The sequence below is a fragment of the Notolepis coatsorum genome, assembly GCF_963971535.1.
Source record: "Notolepis coatsorum genome assembly, chromosome: 5".
NCBI classification, from domain to species: Eukaryota; Metazoa; Chordata; class Actinopteri; order Aulopiformes; family Paralepididae; genus Notolepis; species Notolepis coatsorum.
The window spans coordinates 162,618,625-162,646,475 of record NC_140169.1 but is presented as its reverse complement, the minus strand read 5'-3'; the positions used below and the strand labels follow the sequence as shown (position 1 = coordinate 162,646,475).

Below are 27,851 nucleotides of genomic sequence, written 5' to 3'. Positions count from 1 at the left end.
TTTGGATTTAAACACAGTGGAGCTCAGATGATCTGTATGTTTCTTTTTTTTATTTGATTTGCCTGTGAGTCCGGCGGGGGAGAATGTTGATGTGTTTGTTGGCGCGTGTGTGCGTGTGTGTGTCGGCGACGCGTGTGTGTGTCTTTCCATTGGTTTCATTTGGTTAACGTTATTGGGCGAACAAGAAAACAAAAGAAAACTGTAAAATTGTAATGACCCTGCAGCTGTTCCAATGTAAATGTGCCTTTCTCCGTGCACTTTCGCCCGCTCTGAACTGAAGTCGGGGACTCGGTGCCCGGCCACGCATGCTGTTCTCGCACGGAACCTCACGAGTGCCTGCATGTGCGACTGGTGTGTTTGCGCTGTGGGGCGTATTCGTCGTATGGCTGCACGTACCGCACCGTGACGGCCGTACCGTTACACCCCTAATACAGACATATAGTGAAACATTGCAACAGTAGCGACAATATTAAAAAAGAAAGTAGACCATGTTTAATTAAATAGCATAACAATTGTATTCCAATATAATAAAAGACATAATAAAAAGATGTCATTATGTTGTGATTATTACTGAAAAATACATCAAATACTGTTACACCATCAAAACTAACAAGAGTATTGTGGTATGATATTTTGGGCTATATATCACCCCCAGCCCTAAACTAGAGGCGCAATGGGAGGTATTAGTTTCAATGATTAAACCGCCAACAGAAAACAACAGTAACACCATCAATTATTCGCCTGTTCTATTCTCCATCCATCAGGGTTCGAAATTAACGGGGGCTCGGGGCAAAATGCCCTTGAAAATGGACAAAATGCCCCCGAATATCAGTTAAGGGGGGCAGAAAATGCCCCCGACAGTTTACTAATTATATATATAATTATATATATGATCTACAGTGCGAGCATTTCCCTTGTGTTTGGCCCTAATAATATGTGTGTGCGCGCCACCCGGAAAAATCATTTACTCGAGACGAGTGACGATTACAAAACAGCTCCGCTGTTATAATAGTCCCACATTACACAAGGCGCATAAACGTCCAATCACAGTAGCGCCCGAAAACAAAGTCACGTTACCGGCTTAGGCAAGTTATACATTCAGAATCAGACAACGCAAAAAAATCAGCCAGCCATGAAGCCCATTCATTTTTATTTTGAGCAAAAGAGAGACGAGGAGAAAGAGAGGAATCCGGCTGACATGGCTTTTGAAGTGATATTCGCACGTGTTTTTGCGGGTCCAGTCCCCACGGTATGTTGACAGAATTCGCAAAACACCTTATCGACTGAAGCATAAAAGTCATTAGGATACTGCTCTGCTCTGAATTTAGGGCTTAGTGGGGAATTTCTTCCGACGTTAACGTTAACGACGCACCGAAGCAGCTAGACCATTTCTCCGTGTTGTGTGTAACACGCAGCGGTCCCCGCCTCCTCCCTCCTTGCAACAAACGTTCCACCCAAAAACGGAATTTCTATTTCATAATGAATTAAATAATTGTATAAAGAATTTTCAATGTTCTGTCATCTAATAATATATTCCATTACCTTTCCTATCTGTATCAAAGTCAAAATGTTGGTATCATAACAACACTACAACATACAAAAGCAGCTTGACAACCGATATCCTTTGCGTTTGATTGATTGAAAACTTTATTAACAGATTGCAGAATGGGTACAATACAGTACAGCTCAATACACACAAGTTAAGGGGATGCAGACCAGAGAAAGACTTTGGTCTTGTTTACATCAGGGTCCCCCATTTTCAATTCATAGTGTGCACACGCACAGTATAATAATGCATGAGATAAATAGTTAATAAACTCTGTTACTTGAACAATTTTCACTGTGCTCCTAAATTTCTTTGTGTGCTCCTAAATGTTTATTTAGATTTTATTTATTAACATTTTATTTAGGAGCACATGTGCTCCTTGGGAAAAAGGTTAGCGTAGAGCCCTATATATGGAGACATTAACATTACATTATCAAACATAGGGACGAAGACTGTAAAAAAAAGTGTCAACAATGTTTTATAATCCTTATGTTAATTTTCATCATAAAAATTCAGTGCCCCCGAAATACAAAAAAAAGCCCCCGAAAATCAATTAAGGGGGGCAAAAAAAGCCCTTGAAAAAAAATGTTAATTTCTAACCCTGCCATCCATCGATCATCATTTAGTGAGTTGTTCCTCATCTTCATTGGGGAAAGTCTGGGAGTGTCGCATATTTGGATTTTAAGTTTTTTTTATTTAATTTTTTTATCTTTTGTGATAAAGAAGACTTGATTTGATTCCGTCACTTACTGATATGAGGAGTAAAATGCTGAATGCAAACATCAAACAGCTTGTCCACGTTTGGATGGTCATAGTTGAGCACAGCGAAGGGCAGCAAGATGGCATACATGGCAGAGTAGTGAGTCTGGAAGACAAGAAGGGAAGATACATTCACTAGTTTTCATTTTCTGTGTGTATTTCATCTGCCGGTTTCAACAAGTTACATTTAAGGCCTTTTAACACCACTTTTAGAGCAAAAATCAAATATCAATTTCACAACCATATACTAGCACAAAAAAAAAAAACACATACTGTAGCGACACTGAACTGGCGGCTGCACTTGTGCGCCAATTTAAATTCTGGCACGTTCCATACAGGTGTATAATAGTTATCTCTCTGTTGCCTATACTCAATTTATACCTTCCTACTGCTTTCACAGTCTACAACTGCCCTCCACTGTAATCATAGTAATCATAATACAATAACTACCCACCTCATACTATAGTCTACCCCATATAACTCTGTATGATGGCATATATATATATAATTATTAGTAGGGATGTCCGATATTATCGGCCTACCGATATTATCGGCCGATATCGGCATTAAAATGTGATATCGGAAAATATCGATATCGGTTTTCAAAAAGAAAAGAAAAATATTTTACATTTCTATAACCTTTATTTACCCAGGCAAGCAAGTAAGAACAAATTCTGATTTTATTTATTGTCAAAAGTATGCATAATGTTGTATTAATTCCACAACAAGAGATATGTAATGTTAATTACCTGAAATTATTCAATTTTTTGGGGGGGGGAAACCCTGCATATATCGGTATCGGTTGATATCGGTTGATATCGGTATCGGAAATTAAGAGTTGGACAATATCGGTATAGGTAAAAAAGCCAATATCGAGCATCCCTAATTAATAACTAATTATTAGGGATGCTCGATATTGGCTTTTTTACCGATACCGATATTGTCCAACTCTTAATTTCCGATACCGATATCAACCGATACCGATATATGCAGGGTTTCCCCCCCCCCCCAAAAAACGGAATATTTTCAGGTAATTAAGATTACATATCTCTTGTCGTGGAATTAACACAACATTATGCATACTTTTGACAATAAATAAAATCAGAATTAGTTCTTATTTGCTTGCCTGGGTAAATAAATGTAATGTAATGTAATTTTTTAAACCGATACCGATCATTTCCGATATCACATTTTAATGCCAATATCGGACAGCCCTAATATATATATATCCACATCTGTCCGTACACACCTGCATATAATCCTTTTTAAATATCTGTAGATACTATATCTATATCTATACATATCCCTTACCTACTCTTACTAGTTACGCTGCTGGCCAGTATGACTTACTACCATAGTGTCTTTATACCTGTATCACTGTACATATTACCGGTAATACTATATCTATCTCTGTACATATCCCTTACTCTTACTAGTTACGCTGCTGGCCAGTATGACTTACTACCATAGTGTCTTTATACCTGTATCGAATCAAATCAAATCTAATGTAATGTAATCTAATGTAATCCAATGTAATGTGATCTAATGTAATCTAATGTAATGTAATCTAATCTAATGTAATCTAATCTAATGTGATCTAATCTAATGTAATGTAATCTAATCTAATCTAATTAGGGATGTCCGATATTATCGGCATACCGATATTATCGGCCGATATCGGCATTAAAATGTGATATCGGAAAATATCGGTATCGATTTTCAATTTCTTTTTTTTTCTTTTTTTTGTTACATTTCTATAACCTTTATTTACCCAGGCAAGCAAGTAAGAACAAATTCTGATTTTATTTATTGTCAAAAGTATGCATAATGTTGTGTTAATTCCACAACAAGAGCTATGTAATGTTAATTACCTGAAATTATTAAAAATTTTGGGGGGGAAACCCTGCATATATCGGTATCGGTTGATATCGGTATCGGAAATTAACACTTTGATCGCCGGGGTTAAATTCATAATTTACCATCCCTCGCCAGCCCTATTTAACATGGAGAAGTTCCCCTTCTTTGCAGGGCTATAACTTTTAAAATTGTATTGCTAAATTGACATTACTATGGCCCATTCAACGTCCTATATCTATTGTTCAGGGTGTAGCAACGTTATACTTTTTCATTCACATATTCATACTAAAATACGGTCTAAAGTACAAGTATGTTTTTATCGTTTTCTGCAGCTTTCTCCAGAACTTGATTTATAGCCCTAAATGCATTATATTGATGATCAAATACAGTTTGGTAGGAATCTGTGCGAGATAAAAAAAAAAGTCAACTGTACGTGGTTCTAGAAGTTACTACTTATCATCTGATGTTGACCGGATGGAGGGGGGGGGTCGTTTATAATTCCGTGGGCAACGTTATATCATTCATCTAGTGTGGGTGATATGATCATTAGAGCAGACTGTTAGTATCGAAGACGTTAACAAATAACGCTGAAACTCACCGTAGCTTCCTCGTAGCGTTGGGAGATGAGCGTGGAACAGAATTTTTTCTATTATGGGATGTCGAAAAATTCCGATCCATTTCCAGGTTGTATAATAGTATATACGACTTATACGTCCAAATCATGTTGTTTATCGAGTTATTGGTAACGGATCACTATCCGTTGTGATCAGCTCGAGTCCTGGGACTATTAGCGAGTGATCGGACCGAATTGAAATGAGCACCAGCTTCCACTTCCTGTTTCTTCCCTGGGCAATCCGCCGATCGGCCACCAGATGGCGCTCTTGAACCGTTAGAGAGTTGAGAGGGGCTCACCAGTACATCTCATCACAGATTTTTTAAATATTGATATCAAAGACGCTGTCCAGCGTCTTCGGCAGAATAAGCATGGCGGGGAAAGACGCTGAACAGCGTCTTCGGCGATTAAAGTTTTAAGAGTTGGACAATATCGGTATATCGTTAAAAAAAGCCAATATCGAGCATCCCTAAATGTAATCTATCTAATGTAATCTAATGTAATATAATCTAATGTGATCTAATCTAATGTAATGTAATCTTTAATCTAATGTAATGTAATCTAATGTAATGTAATGTGATGTGATCTGAAGCCACCTTGTCGATGTCCTCCAGGGCGACCTCCGCGATGCGGTCCATCAGCGGGGGGCACAGGTAGTTGCTCCGGGTCAGGAAGAGGGCGACCTCGGGCAGGTTGGTCCAGCCGATCTGCCCCTCCATCCTCCGCAGCGTCGCGATGGTCTCCTCCAGCAGCGTCTCCTCGAACCACTCGCCCGCCACGTAGCGCAGCTCGTCCAGCAGCGGGTCCAGCCGGTCGGCCGTGCGCAGCCTCTCCAGGCCGCAGCGGTTCAGCGTCTGCAGCAGCGGCGCGTACCGGCCGGGCACCCCGTCGTAGTGGCGGTACAAGGGCTCGTGGCGCGCCCACTTGGCGATGGCCGCCGCGAAGGTGTTGTGGTCGTTGAGGCCGCACTGCGGCAGCACCGCGTCCACCCGCTGGATGACGGCGTCGCCGTGCCGCGGGCTCGGCAGCATGGAGAGCACGCGGATCAGCGTGGTCACCTCGTGGGGGAAGACGCTGTTCAGCAAGAGGCTGCAGGGGGGGGGGGGGGGGGGAGCACATGTTGTCAAACTCGAGGCCCACGGGGACACATCCGGCCCGCGTCTATGCTTTTACCAAACGGTTCGTGTTTCCGCGTTCCCGTTTTGCGCTCTGATTGGCCATGCACGTTTCTGGTCATGTGACATGTGCGCCCAATCGCATGACGAGCAGCGTCTTAGCCCATTTCCGCGTCGAACAGCCTGCAAACGACCTAACGCCTAGTTTATCACTGGTTAAGCTTAGGCGACTCTTTCGCAGTTGGTTAAGGTTAGAGTTTGGAATCAGGGCTGGCGTTATATCGCCCTGCTCTAAAGTAAGCTCACACACAAAATCCAAACTCAATAACAGAAAAAAGGAATAGGCTGAAGCACATGCTTATATTTGCCTATCCTTTACAATTCTTAAAAACTAAATATACTTTAATATAAGAAAGAAAAACTTAAAATATGCTGCAAGATATACCTTTTTTTTTTTAAAGAGAAAAAAAAATGTTTCGTGTTTTACTCAAAACTGTACTCCTGAATTATTTGATCCTTTAGGCCGGGCCTTTTTAAATCTCCCCTGAGAAGTACACAACTTCAACCCGTCACTAAGGCTATTCCACAATTTAACTCCCAAAATTGAAAACACATCTAGCTTTTACATTAGTTCTTACCTCTACAAATCAAATCAAGCCAATATGAATCAGTTAATGCATGGAAGAACGTAGAACGACGACTCACTTGAGCAGAATGTTCCTTAATCTGGTGAAGAGCTCTGGGTTCTGGTAATGCAGCAGCAGGAGGATCTGGGTGACCCTCGCCACGTCCACGGGCTTGTACACCTCCAGGTTCCTCTGGAGGACCGACGCCATCCTGGGAGGGAGGGAAGCGGCGGCCGGTTATATTCCACAAGATAATATATATATTAGGGCTGTCAGTTTATCGCGTTAATTAGATGAATTAATTACACAGCAAATTATCGCGTTATGAAAATTTACTAAAAATGTATTAAAAAAAATACAAACATTTTTATAAAATCTTTTTTTTTAATCTCAATCATTCCATAAGAACGTAGAATAAACATTTACAGACTTTTTTAATGGTCCATTTGCATGTTCTTAGTATCTGATTCTAGGGACATCTATGGATCTCAGGGAATGTATTCCCAGTGTCAGAAATACTGTGTCTGTTACTAAGCTTGAGTAAATTGTAATGAACCAAATGAGAATATCAATTCAATTTTATTTATTTATTTTTTATCTATTTTTTTTTTTTTTTTTAAACTTAAATTTTTATTGAACACTTATAGACATACAACACAACATATACAATAACATCAATAACACAACAGTACAATGATGTAGGCCCCTTGAACTCGGCTGCGCTCATCTTCCCAGACCCCCGCAAGAGGAACCTCCCACCCTCCCCCCCTAGAAACCGGGCTCCCCCGCATCCCAGGTCCGTCCCACACGGGGTCCAGCACTCAGCGACACGGGCATCTTGAATCTGATTGGGCCCGACCCAGTAGAGGGGCGAGGGGCAATACTCCCCCCCCCACCGAGCCAAGCCCGCTACCTCCCATGCCACCAAGCCCCCCACCCCACGCACAACCAACCCACAACCCACGGGATCCCACTCTCCCGGGTCAAACCGCCTAAACGCTGACCCCCACCCCCCTGAGTTGAGCCCATTGGCGCCCCCCATATCTTAGGCCGCTGCGCCCGTAGCCGGGCCCCCATCGACACGGGTCCCTTGAATCAATTGGGCCAGGCCCAGTAGAGGAAAGGATAGGGGACTCCCCCCCACCGAGCCAAGCCCGCTATTCCCCATGCCCCCGAGAGCCCCACCCCACGCCCATCGGCCCCCCAACACACAGGGCCCCGCCGGGCAAAGCCCAGCCTCTCTGATCCCCCTGTGAGAGACCCCTCCCTCCCGCCCTCCTCCCCGAGAGATAGAACACCCCCATATCCTGGTCCACCATGCACAGAGCCGAGCCCCCACCCACCCCCGCCCGACCGCCAGGCCCCTGGGCCCACTAGAGCCCCAAGCCCAGGTCCGCAGAAGGTCTAAGCACCACGCCTCAATGGCCCCCCGACCCCCCGCGACGCCAAGCCCGGTGCCCCCCCGGCCCCGACACCTGACCGCCCAGGCACGACGGCCGAGGACCCCAGGAAACCCACTGTACCTCCCATGTCACCGACATCACCGCACACAAATAAAACTAACAATACAATAAGCACACTCTTTCCCCGGTTGGCGGTTTGGAGGGGGATCAGCCCTCCTACTGGAGAAGCCCCCCCCCCCCCCAGAGACGAAGATACCCCCCGCAGGAGGCTCTCCAAGCCTCTCTTCATGTCCAACATTTTGAATTTTTGTCCTTCATATTTGTCCATGTGCACATTTAAAACATATATACTTTACATAAATCGCTCCCAAGGTGTACGGGGGATCCATAAGTCTCCCCCTCTCCCCTGCTGGTAGGTGCAGAGTATTGGCTCTCTTGTTGAGAGGGCTCTGCCTAGTGGCGAGGGGTGCCTGATGTCTTGGCCCCCCTTCATCTCACTATAATTGTCCAACATTCGTGTTGTCTATTGTGCTAGAACTCCTGGTCAAAGTTCTCTGTCTGCTTTTCCTCCTGTTCCGAGACCCCCACCTTCCAGTCCTCCCGTGATTCGAGTCCCATGTTCCATTGACTCTCCTTCATCCCAGTCCAATGTGTGTAAACCTCTGTGTGATTATAGTTCTCCATTCTCTGTGTGTAGCATGTTTACTTCTCCAATTATTCTATGTGTTGTATATTTACCCTCCTAATTATTTCCATCTGCAGTGATTATAGTGCGCATTCGTGTATGTGTTCCATTGGGCATTATTGTCTATAGCTGGGGTGGTTAATCCGTTCTTTATGTACTCCTCTCGTTCGCCTCCCCGTGTCTCACCTCGTCTCTTCCTTCACGTCTCCTTATCATTTCCTTCACCTCGAATCTCAAAAAGTTAATAGTAACTGCTCTCGGGGGGCCTGCCAGCGGGCTGCTTCGGCGCAGGCGCCCCGTGGGCTCTCTGAATCTCCATCACCACATAGATTAGACTCCCTTTCCACTCCGTCCTCCAATCCCCATAACCGGGTATTATTTCTCTGCGGTCTCCCTTCCATGTCCGACAGCTTTTCCTTCATTTTTTCTTGTTGTAGAATTGCAATTGTCAGTACTTCGTGTATCTTCGTTTCCCATTCCTCCGCCTCTGCCGTTCTCCCTTCCAACGCCGCCACGCTCTCACCCTGTTCCACCATCTTTTCATTGACCGCTTCGAGTCCTGCATCCATTTCTCCCCCGATATCCTCCTGCTCCGTCTTCAATTCCTCCCCCAGCCTCCCGACATCGGTCCTTATCGTGTCCGTAATTGTCTGCATATCCGCCAATATTGTGTCCGTCATTGTTTTCATATATGCCAATATCTCGGCCTGCATGCAGACCGCCCATCCTGGCACTTCCCCGTCGAGCGCGGCCGGCCCACCTCCTCCTTCCACCTGGTCCCTCTCTCCCTCGCGACGGGGATTTTGTATCTTCAAATTCTCCCTTCTCAGAGATCCCTCATTTTCTCTCTTCTTCTCATTCCTTGTTTCCTCCTTGTTCCTTGATTGCATCTCCATTTTTTTATTTCTTTTCGGGTCTTTATTCATCCGTTTTTTTTACTTATTTGACCAGGAGCTCCAGCACATGCGTGCTACCCGTTTCCTCTCGTACCGGAAGTCTATTTTTTATCTTTGACTGTGTGAATAACACCATGCTAAAATTTACCAGACCTGAAAATCTAAGCAAATGAATAAATGTAAGATGATTACAAGTTGTACATTCATTTTTTGTATCGCCTGACAGCACTAATATATATATATATATATTCTCGTCTCATTACTTTTCTCAGAAATGTTCAAGGTGTCAAAAAACCACAGTATTTCCATGATCATATACCGGTAGTTTACATAAGAGAAGAACATGACCAGACATTAAGCTACGTCAGGCCATCTACTAGCCCCTTTCGTGACTTTCGGTTTGCAAGCCTGGGGCTTTTGTGACCGGAGTCACTTGCTCACACGCCCCGATTACCCAGTAGAGAAACGACCAAGCGTCATCAAGGGGCTCGCGGTGTGTCAAGAATACATCAGATCTGAATTTCAAAGATACCCAGCGTACAATATGGGTCTAACACAGCTTCACGATGGGGTCTGGAAGCTCGGAGTTGCTAATAAACATTTTAAATCATTTTTATAAAACGAGTGTACTCACAGAGCGAACCTTGGCAAAATGGCTGGTGCGTCGGCAATCACTGCGCTCCCTATCGGTCCCTGTTGGTCATTACCTATAGGCCATTACAGGGTAGAATCTGCTGAGCGCGTCTCCTGTGTATTGTTGTAATGACCAACAGGGACCGATAGGGAGCGCAGTGATTGCCGACGCACCAGCCATTTTGCCAAGGTTCGCTCTGTGAGTACACTCGTTTTATAAAAATGATTTAAAATGTTTATTAGCAACTCCGAGCTTCCAGACCCCATCGTGAAGCTGTGTTAGACCCATATTGTACGCTGGGTATCTTTGAAATTCAGATCTGATGTATTCTTGAGTCTTGACACACCGCGAGCCCCTTGATGACGCTTGGTCGTTTCTCTACTGGGTAATCGGGGCGTGTGAGCAAGTGACTCCGGTCAAAAAAGCCCCAGGCTTGCAAACCGAAAGTCACGAAAGGGGCTAGCCATCTACTGGCACCTGAACCCAGGACAAATCTACAAAAAATAATAATAATAATAATAATAATAATTATAATAATAATAATAATAATAATAATAATAATAATAATAATAATAATAATAATGAAATAGAATCCAAAACCACTTTCAAGAAAAAATTTAAATACCATCTACTAACAAGCATGCACTGAACCCTATGGCACAGCGGTGAAAACCAATTGACTGTTTGTTCATTGTATTTATGTTGATAGAGGGGGGTGCTGCTCAGGATACTTAATACTTAATACTAATAAGTATGTTGTACAATATGATCCTTAACTGAGGATGAGATTGTTAATGATGTAATTGATGATGTAATTGATGTTGATAACGATGTAATGTATTGAATATTGTTGTAAGTGCCGGACCTCAGGAAGAATAGCTTTTGTCAAGTGCAAAAGCTAATGGGGATCCTAAATAAACATAAACATATGATAAGATAAGGTGTTGTACGACAGTGATGATAGAGATGGACACTTACTTGTTGATCAACTGATGGTTCCTACTCTGAACCACTTCCAGAGTGTCTGTGACAGCCAGAGCCTGCTGGGCGTTGAACTCGTCCGACAGCAAGAGTGCCGTGTTCTCCAGCCTGAGGGGAAGGGAGTCGACATTCTGATGTTTCGGTCTGTGATGTTTCTCGACCAGGCGCCCGTCACAATGTGGTGGAAGAGCTACCTGTATCGACACTCACAACTTCACACAAAAGCAATGTCTGCATTCCTCAATGAAACCAACGGGTCATTATTATCGTCTGAGCAGTGGAGAGGAATGGTGACCTCCTTTCATCACCTCTACCTCTCTGACCTCCTCCACCACCTCTACCTCTCTGACCTCCTCCACCACCCCTACCTCTCTGACCTCCTCCACCACCTCTACCTCTCTGACCTCCTCCACCACCCCTACCTCTCTGACCTCCTCCATCACCCCTACCTCTCTGACCTCCTCCACCACCCCTACCTCTCTGACCTCCTCCACCACCCCTACCTCTGACCTCCTCCACCACCTCTACCTCTCTGACCTCCTCCACCACCACCCCTACCTCTGACCTCCTCCATCACCCCTACCTCTCTGACCTCCTCCATCACCCCTACCTCTCTGACCTCCTCCACCACCCCTACCTCTCTGACCTCCTCCATCACCCCTACCTCTCTGACCTCCTCCACCACCCCTACCTCTCTGACCTCCTCCACCACCCCTACCTCTGACCTCCTCCATCACCCCTACCTCTCTGACCTCCTCCACCACCTCTACCTCTCTGACCTCCTCCACCACCTCTACCTCTCTAACCTCCTCCACCACCCCTACCTCTGACCTCCTCCACCACCCCTACCTCTGACCTCCTCCACCACCCCTACCTCTCTGACCTCCTTATCCACTTTTTCTCCTCTTTTTCTATTTTTCTCCCATCCCAATTTTGCTGTGCCAATTCTCCCCTCCCCTGTCTTGAACGGTGCTCGCATATGCCCCCCACTGGCCGATTGTATGGAGGATAGAAGCCTTGCATCACGTGTCCCCTCCGGTACACGAGGAGGCAGCCCGTCACATCTTTTCACCTGCCAGCGCGGACTCTCATTGGCGAGGTGTAACGTGTGGGAGGCTCACACTACCCCCGCCATTTCCTGTCTCTGCTGTGCAGGCGCCCTGACCGACCTGTAGGAGTCGCTGTCCACAACGTCCAGATTACCACCCATCGACTTCCACCCGCTAACTGCCAATTGAGTTAGTATGACGGCCGGGCCAAGCCGGAGGCAACGCCGACAGCCAGATTCAAACCCGGTGTCTCTTGCGTTGGTGACAAGCGTAATGTCCGCAGCGCCACCCAGCCTTATTATTATTATTATAATAAATCCACTCACCCCTCCCTGACCTCGGCGCTGGCCATGGGGCAGAGGGCCACGAACAGCTTGGTGAAGGCTTGGGGCTCCGTGGCGGCGCTGTAGTCCACCAGCTCCGTCAGCCTGCGCTTGGCCGCCAGCCTCAGGTCACAGTTGTTGAAGTGCAGCGACTGGTAGAGGCCGAGCACGATGCCGATGTTCTCCGCGTCCAGCCGCGGCACGTTGCGCACCAGGATCCGGTTGCACTTCTCCAGCAGCGGCCGGTAGTTGTGCCGCATGTTGCGCAGGAACTGCACCACCCTCCGGGCATTGTTGTAGCGCCCGGGGTCCATGGCGTCCAGGAGGAGGCTCGCCCGGGCGACCAGCGCGTCCCGCAGACGGGGCGAGACCAGGGACGACACGCTGATCATCAACGTCGTCAGGACCCTGGAGACGCGGGGCAGTGAGAGAGGAGAGGAGGAGGGGAGAGGAGAGGAGGAGAGAGTAGAAGAGAGGATGAAAGCGAAGAGTAGAGGAAAGGAGAGGTGAGAGGAGGGGAGGATGAAAGAGAAGAGAGTAGAGGAGAGGAGAGGATGAAAGAGGATGAAAGAGAAGGAGAGGAGAGGAGTGGATGAAAGAGAAGAGTAGAGGAGAGGATGAAAGAGAAGGAGAGGAGAGGATGAAAGAGAAGAGAGTAGAGGAGAAGAGAGAGAGATATGTAATGTTAATTTTTACTTTTTTAATTATCATATTTTGCACAGATAATGCTTACATTTAGAAAGCCTTTTGAATGCATCCAGTGAAATTATTAATTACCTGAAATTATTCCGTTTTTTTTGGGGGGAAACCCTGCATATATCGGTATCGGTTGATATCGGTATCGAAATTAAGAGTTGGACAATATCGGAATATCGGTATCGGTAAAAAAGCCAATATCGAGCATCCCTAGTTACAATAAAGAATTTGAATATATATATATATATATATATATATATATATATATATATATATATATATACTAAGAGTAAGAGTATAAGAGTAAGAGTAAAGGTAAACAGTATACACTAGGTGCAGTATACACTAACTGGCATGATATAAGTCATACGTTGTAGTCCGTGCAGGTTTTGGTGGTTAAGAGTCGGGACACACTTAGTGGTCAGACGTTCCTAATCGTTTTCAAGTTCTGCAGTCGTTAGTTGTGTGTGTGTGCGTGCGTGTACAACACACAAATTACTGTTAATAACATGTTACTGTACCAGTCTGGGGAACCTGTGTAGTGGAGTTGTCCGACATCGAGGTGGGTCACTGTAAATAAACCAACGCATTGGGAGACACCGTCTCTTTGATCCGTCTCCGAGATCGTACCGACCGTTCTTATCGTTACGTACCTGGCGTCGTCGATTGAGGCGAGCCTGTGACTGAGGATGTCAGCGATCTGACCCATCAGAGGACTGTGTTGCAGGTGCTGATCACTCAAACAGACGGCAAACTTGGACAGAGATGACATTGGAAGTCTGCAAAGCACACAACGTACATGGATTCACAATAGATACATAAATAAATAAAACAGATCCACTGCAAACCAGAAGGTATATCATTATAACAGAAACACAAACATAGTCCCTTTTAGATTTAAACTTATTTCGTACGGCCAGCAGACCGTCCTTTATTCAGCTGCAGTACTGTGGAACAGCCTGCCCAGCAGCATTAAACAGGCCCCCGGGTTAACTGGCTTCAAAAAGTCTGTACGAACATGGCTATGGGTATAGGAAAGAGAGGCTACTAGGGTAGCATATTTATTATTCTTTTATCATCTATACTGTATATGCATATTGTCTCTTAATGTTTTATTGATATGATGTTTTATGTTGACCCCTTGGATGATGTCTCTAATTCACAATAAAATCAATCAATCAATCACTCGGATTATAATACCTGTCGATTCTGAGCCACGCCTCTGAAATTAAGTGTTGAACGAGGGAGTCATGGTGTTCCACACCGAGCCTGAAGGAAGGAGAATAATTTATTGTAATGCTTTTTCAAATGTCCGATTTATTTTATATATATATATATATATATATATTAGGGCTGTCAGTTTATCGCGTTAATTAGATTAATTAATTACACAGCAAATTATCGTGTTATGAGAATTAACTCAACATTTATTTACAAAAAAATAAATAAAAAATTTACAGACTTTTTTTTAACACTGACTACCGGAAAACGCTTAAAAGCGTCATTCCCGGCCATGCTCAAGTTGCCGGAGGACGCTTTACAGCGTCCTTATATCAATATTTCAAAAAGGATTCATATTTCCCCTCCGCTGGCCTGAGATCCACCAGGAGGACCCACTGAGCTCTCTGGCGGTTCAGGAGCACCATCTGGTGGCCGATCGGCGCAATCGCCAAACAGGAAGTGCTATGGAGGTTGTGCTGGTCGGCCGTATTACTTTTGGGCACTCTGTTTGGCTACCGGGACTCGATCTCGACACAATACATAGCGATCGATTGCCAATAACTCGATAAACAACATGATTTGGACATATATACTATTATACAAGCTGGAAATGGACCCGATATTTCTACATACCATAATAGGTAAATGACTGTTCCACGCTCATCGCCCAACGGCGCGAGGAGGATACGGTAAGATTCAGCGTTATTTTTGATCGTATTCCATATAAACTGTTATGATGAACATATCACCCACACTAGATGAATGATATAACGCTGCCCACGGAATTATAAACGATCCCCCGCCCATCCGGTCATCATCAGATCATACGTAGATCATTCTAGAAGTACGTCCAATTGAAATTTTTTATATCGCCCCGATTGCCATCAAACTGTATTTCATCATCAATATAATGCATTTGGGGCTATATATCACGTTCTGGAGAAAGCTGCAGAAAGAGATGAAAACATACTTATACATTAGACCATACTTTACTATGAATATGTGAATGAAAAAGTTTAACGTTGCTACACAATGAACAATACATATAGGACTTTGAATGGGCCCTAATAATGGCAATGTAGCAATAGAATTTAAAAAGTTATAGCCCTGCAAAGAAGGGGAATTTCTCCATAGACAAATAGCGCTGGCAATCCACAGTCATTTTCCGGATTTCTGGCCAGCACCCATAGTGTTAATATGGTCCATTTGCATGTTCTTGGTATCTGATTCTAGGGACATCTATGGATCTCAGGGAATGTATTCCCAGTGTCAGAAATACTGTGTCTGTTACTAGGCTTGAGTAAATTGTAATGAACCAAATGAGAATATCAATAAAAAATCTTTGACTGTGAATAACACCATGCTAAAATTGACCAGACCTGAAAAATCTAAGCAAATGAATAAATGGAAGATGATTAAACAGAAGGTTTTGTAGATACAGTGCTGAATTCTGCCACCCAGACACATGCAATTTGAAATATGATTATAGAATATAGAATATCAGGCCTAAAATGGTAATGCGATTAAAATGCGATTAATTAGATTAATTAATTACAAATCCTGTAATTAATTAGATACTTTTTTTTAAAGGGGAACTATTTTACTATTTCTTTCACTATTTGGGCACTTGCACATTTTCATATGACTCAGTTCAGTGAGGGTGAATATTGTGAGAGGAGAATTGGAAGAATGCGCCAATATGAGAATTAGAGACATAGATCATATTAATATAAGTCCACATAGCTAGGAAACAATGCTAAACACTGAAAAATGCCATTTATAAGATAGTTCCCCTTTAATCGCCTGACAGCACTAATATATATATATATATATTTGTTTTATATTATTATTTGATAATGATACAAAAAAAGAACAGTATAGACAAAACCTATATTAATATAACAGCACAAAACAAAAGTGCGGCTGGGTGGCACAGCGGACATTGCACTCGTCACCAACGCAAGAGACACCGGGTTCGACTCCGGCTGTCTGCGCTGCCTCCAGCTTGGGCCGGCCGTCATACTAACTCAATTGGCAGAGTTAGCGGGTGGAAGTCGATCGGTGGTAATCTGGACGTTGTGGACAGCGACTCCTACAGGTCGGTTGGGGCCGCCTGCACAGCAGAGACAGGAAATGGCGGGGGTAGTGTGAGCCTCCCACACGTTACACCTCGTAACCAATGAGAGTCCGCGCTGGCAGGTGAAAAGATGTGACAGGCTGCCTCCTCATGTACCGGAGGGGACGCTTCATTACTTCAGGCAACCAACTTGCGCCTAGCCACGCCCCCGCGGCAGCGCCAGAGCGGAGCAGCAGAGCGCAGCGGCAGGCGGCAGCGGCACGCAATCCCCCCTGTTTTAACATCGACGGTTAGCTCAACTCGTTCGCCGCCTTGCTGTGGAGCCTGCGGTCCAGTTGGTGACAAGTTCGAATCACTTCAATTTTTTCTTTTTTTTTTTTTTACGTTTAATTAATTTATCGCCTCTCTATATAAACGTCTTTCTTTCGCCGGTTAAGTTTAGGCATTCTTTCGGAGTTGGTTAAGGTTATGGTTAAGTTTAGGCATTCTTTCGGAGTTGGTTAAGGTTAGAGTTTGTCTTAGAGCATGGCAATATTTCTTTCGCCGGTTAAGTTTAGGCATTCTTTCGGAGTTGGTTAAGGTTAGGGTTAAGTTTAGGCATTCTTTCGGAGTTGGTTAAGGTTAGGGTTAAGTTTAGGCATTCTTTCGGAGTTGGTTAAGGTTAGGGTTAAGTTTAGGCATTCTTTCGGAGTTGGTTAAGGTTAGAGTTTGTCGCAGAGCATGGCAATAGAATGCAGCCCATTTCCGCACTGCCGCGGTCACATGGGCGTCGACTCGTGGCCAATCAGAGAAACGCTGAACGCAAGTTGGTTGCCTGAAGTATTGACGCGGAGGGGACATGTGATGCAAGGCTTCTATCCTCCCTACAACCGGCCAGTGGGGGGCATATGCGAGCAACGTTCAAGACAGGGGAGGGAAGAATTGGCACAATCAAATTGGGATGGGAGAAAAAATAGAAAAAGAGAAAAAGTGGATCAAAAAAACAAAACAGAACAAAACTAAATATATACACACACACACATATACATAGATACATACACACACACACACAGAATAGAAGTACTTCATTGATCCCGAGGGAATTTCAGCTCACAATTATCGCTTACAATAAACATTAGGTAGTCAAAAATAGGAATAAGAATAAAAATACAGTCAAGGATATACATTCTAAAATACAGTAAAATGTAAAATGTTAATGTATGTCCCCATAGCATGAATACTTTACCCAAGGCAGTTGTCCTTCCGCGTTGCCCTGATTGGCCTCTCAGCGCCCAATCGCGTTAGCCCTACTACTCGCTCAATATCACTTGCGTTCCACAGCCCCATTTCCTCGTATTGTTGTTCCGCCGTGCATACTAATACTAAACTACCTGTTGGAATAAATTAATTGAGTGATGTTTAACTTGTCCCTGTGTGTGTCCAGTCATTTCGACTAGCAAACGTTGTATTTAACATTACCTCAGGATACCACTGTATTGTATTTAGTTGGTTAGCTATGTAGCTAATGTGGATATCATTTTGAATAGCATCAATGCTAGCTGGCTGGCTACAGCTTTATTTACTAAATTATGGAGGCTTTTTAATCGTCAAGGTAAGAGAGGATGTCATGATCAACTGAAGGCATATGCTATGGAACAATATGTGCTTGGGTTTTCAGAAAAAGGCCAGCTATGTGACGCTAATCTCTCTAGTTAGTATCGTGTATTGCATCAAGTGTAAGCACAGCAGAGCCCCGCTCCGCTTCAGACAGAGAGCACAGCACAATATAGTAGTATATTGAGCGAGTAGTGCGGCGATAGTAGGGCTAACGCGATTGGGCGCTGAGAGGCCAATCAGGGCGCGCAAACCGAACGCGGAAGGACAGAGGCCAATCAGGGCGCGCAAACCGAACGCGAAAGGACAGAGGCCAATCAGGGCGCGCAAACCGAACGCGGAAGGACAACTGCCTCGGGTAAAGTATTCACGCGTCCCCATATGATCACCAAACGCGGTCTTCTGGCAGCAGTACCTGAGAACATTGTAGAGCACGTCCGTCAACATGGACTCGTTCATGAGGGAGATCTTGTTCTCCGCCAGGACGCGGAGGGTGAGGAACTCCGGGTGTCTCTGGACGACCCGGAGGGTCCTCAGCACCTGCGGCTTCTCCTTCTGGAACTGCCAGAGCAGGGCGACGGCGCGGTCCACGTTCTCCACGGTGAGCTTGGCCTTGTTCTTACCTAGTGATGCACCGATGTGAAAATTGTGGGCCGATACCGATCATATAACCCATATTAATATTGCTGTTCTGGCCGATACCGATGTTTACCGATGTCGATATAGAAAACACTTTTTTACGATAATCAAATAAAGAGCTTTTTTTTCAAAACGCATTTTAAGACCAAAACATGTTAAATAAAAATAAATATTTAAAGCCCAACCTCCAGGTTAAACCCTACTGATCAATTATGGGTAGTTTACATCATTGGTATATAATTTCATTATTTATTTTTTTCCATTTGACACCGGAAATGCCACTCTGAAAGAGTTAAAAAGGTCCACGCGAAAAAGCATTGGACGAGAGGAAACGGGTAGCACGCGTGTGCTGGAGCTCCTGGTCAAATAAGTAAAAAAACGGATGAATAAAGACCCGAAAAGAAATAAAAAATAGAGATGCAATCAAGGAACAAGGAGGAAACAAGGAATGAGAAGAAGAGGGAAAATGAGGGAACTCTGAGAAGGGAGAATCTGATGATACAAAATCCCCGTCGCGAGGGAGAGAGGGACCAGGTGGAAGGAGGAGGTGGGCCGGCCGCGCTCGACAGGGAAGTGCCAGGATGGGCGGTCTGCATGCAGGCCGAGATATTGGCATATATGAAAACAATGATGAAAACAATGACGGACGCAATATTGGCGGATATGCAGACAATTACGGACACGATAAGGACCGATGTCGGGAGGCTGGGGGAGGAATTGAAGACGGAGCAGGAGGATATCGGGGGAGAAATGGATGCGGGACTCGAAGCGGTCAATGAAAAGATGGTGGAACAGGGTGAGAGCGTGGCGACGTTGGAAGGGAGAACGGCAGAGGCGGAGGAATGGGAAATGAAGATACACGAAGTACTGACAATTGCAATTCTACAACAAGAAAAAATGAAGTTAAAGCTGTCGGACATGGAAGGGAGACCGCGGAGAAATAATACCCGGTTATGGAGATTGGAGGACGGAGTGGAAAGTGAGTATATGACCCTGTATGTGGTGATGGAGATTCAGAGAGCCCACGGGGCGCTTGCGCCGAAGCAGCCCGCTGGCAGGCCCCCCGAGAGCGGTTACTATTAACTTTGAGATTTGAGGTGAAGGAAATGATAAGGAGACGTGAAGGAAGAGACGAGGTGAGACACGGGGAGGCGAACGAGAGGAGTACATAAAGAACGGATTAACCACCCCAGCTATAGACAATAATGCCCAATGGAACACATACACGAATGCGCACTATAATCACTGCAGATGGAAATAATTAGGAGGGTAAATATACAACACATAGAATAATTGGAGGAGTAAACATGCTACACACAGAGAATGGAGAACTATAATCACACAGAGGTTTACACACATTGGACTGGGATGAAGGAGAGTCGATGGAACATGGGACTCGAATCACGGGAGGACTGGAAGGTGGGGGTCTCGGAACAGGAAGAAAAGCAGACAGAGAACTTTGACCAGGAGTTCTAGCACAATAGACAACACTAATGTTGGACAATTATAGTGAGATGAAGGGGGGCCAAGACATCAGGCACCCCTCGCCACTAGGCAGAGCCCTCTCAACAGGAGAGCCAATACTCTGCACCTACCAGCAGGGGAGAGGGGGAGACTCATGGATCCCCCGTGCACCTTGGGAGCGATTTATGTAAAGTATATATGTTTTAAATGTGCACATGGACAAATATGAAGGACAAGAATTCAAAATGTTGGACATGAAGAGAGGCTGGGAGAGCCCTCTGCGGGGGGTATCTTAGTCTCTGGGGGGGGGGGGGCTTCTCCAGTAGGAGGGCTGATCCCCCTCCAAACCGCCAACCGGGGAAAGAGTGTGCTTATTGTATTGTTAGTTTCATTTGTGTGTGGTGATGTCGGTGACATGGGAGGTACAGTGGGTTTCCTGGGGTCCTCGGCCACCGTGCCTGGGCGGTCAGGTGTCGGGGCCGGGGGGGCACCGGGCTTGGCGTCGCGGGGGGTCGGGGGGCCATTGAGGCGTGGTGCTTAGACCTTCTGCGGACCTGGGCTTGGGGCTCTAGTGGGCCAGGGGCCTGGCGGTCGGGCGGGGGTGGGTGGGGGCTCTGGGGGCTCGGCTCTGTGCATGGTGGACCAGGATATGGGGGTGATCTATCTCTCGGGGAGGAGGGAGGGGTCTCTCACAGGGGGATCAGAGAGGCTGGGCTTTGCCCGGCGGGGCCCTGAGTGTTGGGGGGCCGATGGGCGTGGGGTGGGGCTCTCGGGGGCATGGGGAATAGCGGGCTTGGCTCGGTGGGGGGGGGGGGGGGGGGCGAGTCCCCTATCCTTTCCTCTACTGGGCCTGGCCCAATTGATTCAAGGGACCCGTGTCGATGGGGGCCCGGCTACGGGCGCAGCGGCCTAAGATATGGGGGGCGCCAATGGGCTCAACCCAGGGGGGTGGGGGTCAGCGTTTAGGCGGTTTGACCCGGAAGAGTGGGATCCCGTGGGTTGTGGGTTGGTTGTGCGTGGGGTGGGGGGCTTGGTGGCATGGGAGGTAGCGGGCTTGGCTCGGTGGGGGGGAGTATTGCCCCTCGCCCCTCTACTGGGTCGGGCCCAATCAGATTCAAGATGCCCGTGTCGCTGAGTGCTGGACCCCGCGTGGGACGGACCTGGGATGCGGGGGAGCCCGGTTTCTAGGGGGGGGAGGGTGGGAGGTTCCTCTGGCGGGGGTCTGGGAAGATGAGCGCAGCCGAGCTCAAGGGGCCTACATCATTGTACTGTTGTGTTATTGATGTTATTGTATATGTTGTGTTGTATGTCTATGAGTGTTCAATAAAAATGTAAGTTTAAAAAAAAAAAAAAAAAAAGTCCACGCACGAATAACATGCACGCGCGAATCAAAAAAGCTTATCAAACGCCGACGTCACTACAGGTGCATATTAATGAGCCGAATCTAAAAGCTAGCACGGCCGTGACGTCACTTCAGGAAATGCCTTGCCCGTCCGGGTCATAGTACTAGTTCAATGGTGGCCCACTCGGTGCATCACAGTTAGCCTATATAGCTCCGCCGTCCCTGCTGCCTACAGTTGGGACCACTACACTGACGTTAGCCTATGGTTCTCTCCTCTTTGTGTGCCCCCGTCCTCGCGGGTGTCCTGCGGAGGAGCTTGTGGACGCGACAACAGCGGCGGCCGTTGTTAGCTCATAGCTATCGTGTTTGTACCACTAGCCTTTACGGGCTCGAGCACCCTACAGGCTGCCACCATTGTCGCCGTTGTCGCGTCCATGGCCCCCCGGCAGGGTACCCGTGGGGACGGGGTGTACAGAGAGGAGAGAACCATTTTGGGTCGGCCGTTCATGCCGGCCAGCGAGCCGGATGTCGGGATATTTTGTTAGCACAATAGCTACCAAGCTAAGCTATGTTAGCTACTAACGTTATAAACACTATGTGTACAACGACACAATGATTTACATTATTACAAATATGGTAACGTGGTTGTGGCTTTAGAGATGGGTGGCTATAATCACGGAGCAATAGTGTTAGGTGAAACAGATACATTTTCATTCGGCTAGTAGTAGCAAGCATATATCAGTGCCTGCCACTAGCTGTGTGTGACTCTAAGCGCCCCCTGGTGAGCCCCCTGGTGCCCTGCACCTGTTGTGACGATCATTTCGATTACACACGCACGTTATGAACCATTGATTAAAATATGCACGTGCGTGGTGATTGTGTTGGGCAGACAAAATGTTTGATAAAAACACTAAAACTGGGTCAATTTCAATACTTTTTTTCCCATTCTTCATGAAAGTCACTGTTGGCCTAGTCCACATTGTTTATTGAACAAAAATACAACGTGAAGGTTGACCTTTAAATAAAAATATTTTTTTTTATAAAGCATACAAGTGTGTCCTGAATACACACTATGGATAAGCTAGCCCCTTATGTGACTGCGATCTGCAAGCCAGGGGCTTTTCGTATCCGCAGTCACTCTCAGCTATGCCGCCACCAGGCTCATATTAAGTACCAAGCGCTGAATTCTGAGCTGGGGGTGGGTCAAAAATATATCAGATATGAATTTCAAAGATACCCAGCGTACAATATGGGTTTAACACAGCTTTACGGTGGGGTCTGGAAGCTCAGAGTTGCTAATAAACAGTTTAAATCATTGTTACAAAACGAGTGGTACTTACAGACCGAACGTCCATTTCCGCCGTTGGTGCCACAGCGCATGCGCACCAGGCAGCCAAATAGCGGCAGAAGAAGAAGACGCCATCTTGCCAACGTTCGCTCTGTGAGTACCACTCGTTTTGTAACAATGATTTAAACTGTTTATTAGCAACTCCGAGCTTCCAGACCCCACCGTAAAGCTGTGTTAAACCCATATTGTACGCTGGGTATCTTTGAAATTCATATCTGATATATTTTTGACCCACCCCCAGCTCAGAATTCAGCGCTTGGTACTTAATATGAGCCTGGTGGCGGCATAGCTGAGAGTGACTGCGGATACGAAAAGCCCCTGGCTTGCAGATCGCAGTCACGTAAGGGGCTATGGATAAGCCAACCCTGAGTATTCTCAATAGACATCTAACTCACTTTGAGAGACCAAGTCACTGTATTCTGTGAACATTGTACAACAGTTCAAAACTTTAAAGTACAGTAGTAGGCCTTAAATGGGCAAAGCCAAAAGTATTGGTATTATATCGGCGGCCGATATTATATTTTGACATCGGAACGATACCGATGTGTAAGAAAAAAAAAAATCACCATATCAGCCGATATATCGTGCACCAAATCTTACCCACGACCTCGAACACCTGGTCCTCCGCGGAACACACGCGCAGCTGCTCCAGAACCTGGTCTCGGCTCGGCGGCGCCCCCCCTCCGTGCAGGTACCTGCGCAGGTAGGAGCCTGCGGATCGGAGGCGAAACATATAGCCGCCCGCCGGGCCCATCGCAACCCCCGGTTCCACCGCCGCAGCAGCGCAGACCTCGGGTTCAGACCCCCCGATTCAAGAGCAAACAGGGGTCCGCATTCTCATGACACTGTCAAATCCACATCCAAGTCCATGTGAGATTAGGATCCAAAAGTAGAGGCTGTTTTCAGTGTTGCTCAGGGAGGAGGGACCAATGTGATCTGTAAAAAGTAAACAAAAATATTTTTAGATTAGATTCAAATGTATCGTCATCGTAGCCGTACAGCACAAGTACAGTACAGAAATAAAAATAGGTTTGGCATCCAACCAGAGTGCAAGTGTAACAGTAAAGTGCAATAGTAATATACAATGTACAGGTGATTAAACTGGGCACAAAATATAAACAAACTGGTCAGACTACTGCTTGACCTTACTCCTAGAACCCACCTCACCCCTGCCCACTTTGACAACCTAGGATGGCTTAGAGTAGACGACAGAGTACAGCAACTTGCAATGGGCCTGGTCTACAAGATACACTACACGACCAAGGTACCCATGTACATGTCAAAATACTTCCCAAAGGTCAGTGAATACCACAACCACTACACCAGAGGAAGCTCAACAAATCATGTTAAACCCAGATTCGGCTCAAACAAGGGACTAAATACGTTTCGCAATTATGCCACATCAATGTGGAACGCCCTACCTAAAGCTGTAAAGGAATGTGAATCCCTACCCACATTCAAAACCGCTCTTAAAGAGCACCTACGGGAGGCTGCAATTCGAAACTGGCCGCCTATTGCTTAATAACAGCGGAGCAGTGCTGCCGTTGCTTCCGCGTTTTCCCTGATTGGCTGCGACACGCCCCGCGGCAGGCGCGGCAACCGCAGAGCGGAGCGGAGCGGCAGAGCTTGCGGAATTATGTAACCGCCCTAATCCGCCATGATTTTCATTCGGCGCTCAGCTCACCTGGCAGGGCAGCGGTCCTGCGGTCCGTTGTTGACGAGTTCGAATCCCATGACATTTTTTTTTTTAACGTGATTTTTTTTTTTAACATGTATTCTTTCGCCGGTTAAGGTTAGGCATGGTTAAGGTTAAGGTTAAGGTTAGGCATTGTTTCGGAGTTGGTTAACACTTTGACTGCCGGGAGCCGTCTTTAGACGTCTTTGCTGGCCATGCTAAAGTTGCCGGGGGACGCTGTACGTCGTCTTTATATCAATATTTCAAAAATCTGCGATCGGATTCATAATGTCCCTCCGCTGGCCTGAGATCCACCAGCAGGACCCACTGAGCTCTCTGGCGGTTCAGGAGCGCCATCTGGTGGCCGATCGGCGCAAGCGCTTAACAGGAAGCGCATTAGAGGTTTTGCTAGACGTCCGTATTGCTTCCGGCCACTCGGTACATGTCCCGTGACTCTAGCTCGTCACTCTACATAGCGATCGATTGCCAATAACTCGATAAACAACATGATTTGGACGTATATACCATTATACAAGCTGGAGATGGACCGGGTAATAATATATCCCATAATGATAAAATTTCTACTCGACGATGATCGCCCAACGGCGCGCGGAGACTGGGGTGAGTTTCAGCGTGTAACGTTACCGTCTTCGATAATAACTGATATTATCAACATTTGACCCACATTAGATGATTGGTATAACGCTGCCCACGGAATTATAAACGCCCCCTCGCCCATCCGGTCAACATCAGATGACGTGTAGTAACTTCTAGAAGTACGTCTAGTTGGAATTTTTTATATCGCGCTGATTGCCATCAAACTGTATTTCATCATCAATATAATGCATTTGGGGCTATATATCACGTTCTGGAGAAAGCTGCAGAAAGAGATGAAAACATACGTATACATTAGACCATACTTTACTATGAATATGTGAATGAAAAAGTTTAACGTTGCTACACAATGAACAATACATATAGGACTTTGAATGGGCCCTAATAATGGCAATGTAGCAATATAATTTAAAAAGTTATAGCCCTGCAAAGAAGGGGACTTTCTCCATAGACAAATAGCGCTGGCAATCTATGGTATATCATTAATTTAACCTTAGGCAACCAAAGTGTTAAGGTTAGAACGGTTAAGTTTAGGCGCTGTTAAGGAGCTGGTTAAGGTTAGAGTTTGTCTTAGAGAATGGCAATATTCTTTCTATGGTTAAGGTTAGGCATGGTTAAGGTTAAGGTTAGGCATTGTTTCGGAGTTGGTTAAGGTTAGAACGGTTAAGTTTAGGCGCTGTTAAGGAGCTGGTTAAGGTTAGAGTTTGTCTTAGAGACAGCCTATTTCCGCACTGCCCTCTCCCGCGTTGCCGCGGTCACATGGTCAAATTGTCACATTCTTGCACTGCTCCGCTGTTAAAAAGCAACACGCAAACTGGCCACCGTAAATGCCCAAAACCCCCACCACCTCCTAATAGACAGTCTCCTCCCCACCGCATGTATATATTCCCTCCCCGTATGTATATCTCTCTCCCACCCACCCACCCCCTCCTAATGTACAGTCCCCTCCCCATCATACTCTGTCAGGATCTAGGGGTAACAGTACTGTATATTTGAATACCGTTTATGTCACAAATGTATCAGTACTAAATACCTATATGTCCCTATGCCATAAATGTCATGTATGTTGTGTATGTTATAAATGTCTATATGAATTGAAAATGGGGGACCCTGATGGAAACAAGACAAACGTCTTTCTCTGGTCTGCATCCCCTTAACAATTGTGTGTATTGAGCCGTACTGTATTGTACCCATTCTGCAATCTGTTAAATAAAGTTTTTCATTCATTCATTCATTCATTCGTGAGGTAGGTAGTTGTAATTATGATTACAGTGTAGGGCAGTTGTAGACAGTGCAAGTGTGTAGGTAGGTATAAATACAGTATAGGCAAAAGAGTTCAGAGTTTGTACAGTATAGGGTAACAGAGCCTAGAGGGTATAGTAGGCCTTGCCCAATGCATGATTCATTCATTTGATATGCATGCAGGCAGCATGGGTCATTCTAGGTGATTGATTTTGTATATGTCGTACGAGAAAAACACTTACCCCAATTAACTTGGCTTAATCTGACAAATCACCCCTGGCCCTGGCGAGACGGAAAATATCATGCTGCAAGAAAAACGACGTGCCAAATCAGAGGATATAGCGTTATGTAGCTACTTGATTCTCCATTGACTTTGGGGTTGTGTTTCTGCAAGCATGTGTGACGCGTGATTTTTTTCCGTAGCCTATGTTTGCGAAGACGCTCTCTGATTGGCTAGCCGCGTACCGCGAAGACCATCTCTGATTGGTTTAACGCCGAAGGGTCTCTTCCGCATATTCAACAACAATAGGCTACGGGAAAAAATCACGTATGTCACGTGTGACTACGCTGTATGCATGCTGATTGATTGATTGATTGAAAACTTTATTAACAGATTGCAGAATGGGTACAATACAATACAGCTCAATACACACAATTGTTAAGGGGATGCAGACCAGAGAAATACTTTCGTCTTGTTTACATCAGGGTCCCCCATTTTCAATTCATCAGGACATATATGACATACATGACATACAGATAGTCAGTACTGCTACATCTATACATTTATGACATACCAGATTTGCAAATACAGTACTGTTTGTGATACAGAAGGAGTCAAGAAAAGGGAGTATATACATTTGACGTAGAAACTGTACATTGGAGGAGGTTGGGTGGGGGGGGGGTTGGGTACATTGGGATATTGACAACCATACTGGGTAATTTACATTGGAGGTGGTTGGGGGGGGGGGGCACACTGTATAAACAAGTAAAACTGTACATTGAGGGGGGGGGGGGAGACACTGTACAAACAAACAAAATTGTACATTGGACTATTGACAAAACCATACTAGGTAAATGACTGTACATTGGAGGGGGTTGGGTTAGGATATTTACAGGGGCCATAGTCTAGATGGAAATAGGGGTCCACGCGCACCCCCCGGAACTTTTTATGCCACCTGATTTTTCTTAATCCTTAAAGTGTCTACTTTCAGAATCTGCCAGGTGCCAAGCTGAAATAATGTCCGAAAGGCTCCATTTTAACCCTTTATTGCACCTAACCCAAAACCGAAACATTAAAATGTGATGTAGCAAGAGGCATAACTTTTGAAGTAGACAACTTACAGAGACAAATGAATACATTTTTCCATACAATTCTGACCCTAGGAATTCAATGGAATGGTTATTTTTGACATTTGACAACACTTTGACTGTATTTCTGGACAAAAACAGCAA

The 27,851-nt window shown here is 45.5% G+C and overlaps 1 protein-coding gene across 2 annotated transcripts in view; it reads right to left on the bottom strand.

The window, feature by feature from the left end:
• fastkd1 (FAST kinase domains 1) overlaps nt 1–26,777 on the bottom strand; it is a 49,331-nt gene extending 22,554 nt beyond the window's left edge. Inside the window, exons 1-10 of one of the 2 annotated variants that reach the window (XM_084315044.1) lie at nt 26,642–26,777; nt 23,468–23,803; nt 18,490–18,697; nt 14,384–14,452; nt 13,837–13,962; nt 12,491–12,895; nt 11,113–11,223; nt 6,596–6,727; nt 5,372–5,864; nt 2,297–2,411 (exon numbers count right to left, since the gene is read on the bottom strand). In XM_084315044.1, coding sequence (XP_084171170.1) covers nt 2,297–2,411; nt 5,372–5,864; nt 6,596–6,727; nt 11,113–11,223; nt 12,491–12,895; nt 13,837–13,962; nt 14,384–14,452; nt 18,490–18,697; nt 23,468–23,621 — 1,813 coding nt within the window. In that variant the 5' untranslated portion in view covers nt 23,622–23,803; nt 26,642–26,777. The remainder of the gene's footprint in view (nt 1–2,296; nt 2,412–5,371; nt 5,865–6,595; nt 6,728–11,112; nt 11,224–12,490; nt 12,896–13,836; nt 13,963–14,383; nt 14,453–18,489; nt 18,698–23,467; nt 23,804–26,641) is intronic. The other variant, XM_084315045.1, reaches the window with a different exon arrangement.
• Nucleotides 26,778–27,851: the final 1,074 nt, after the last annotated feature.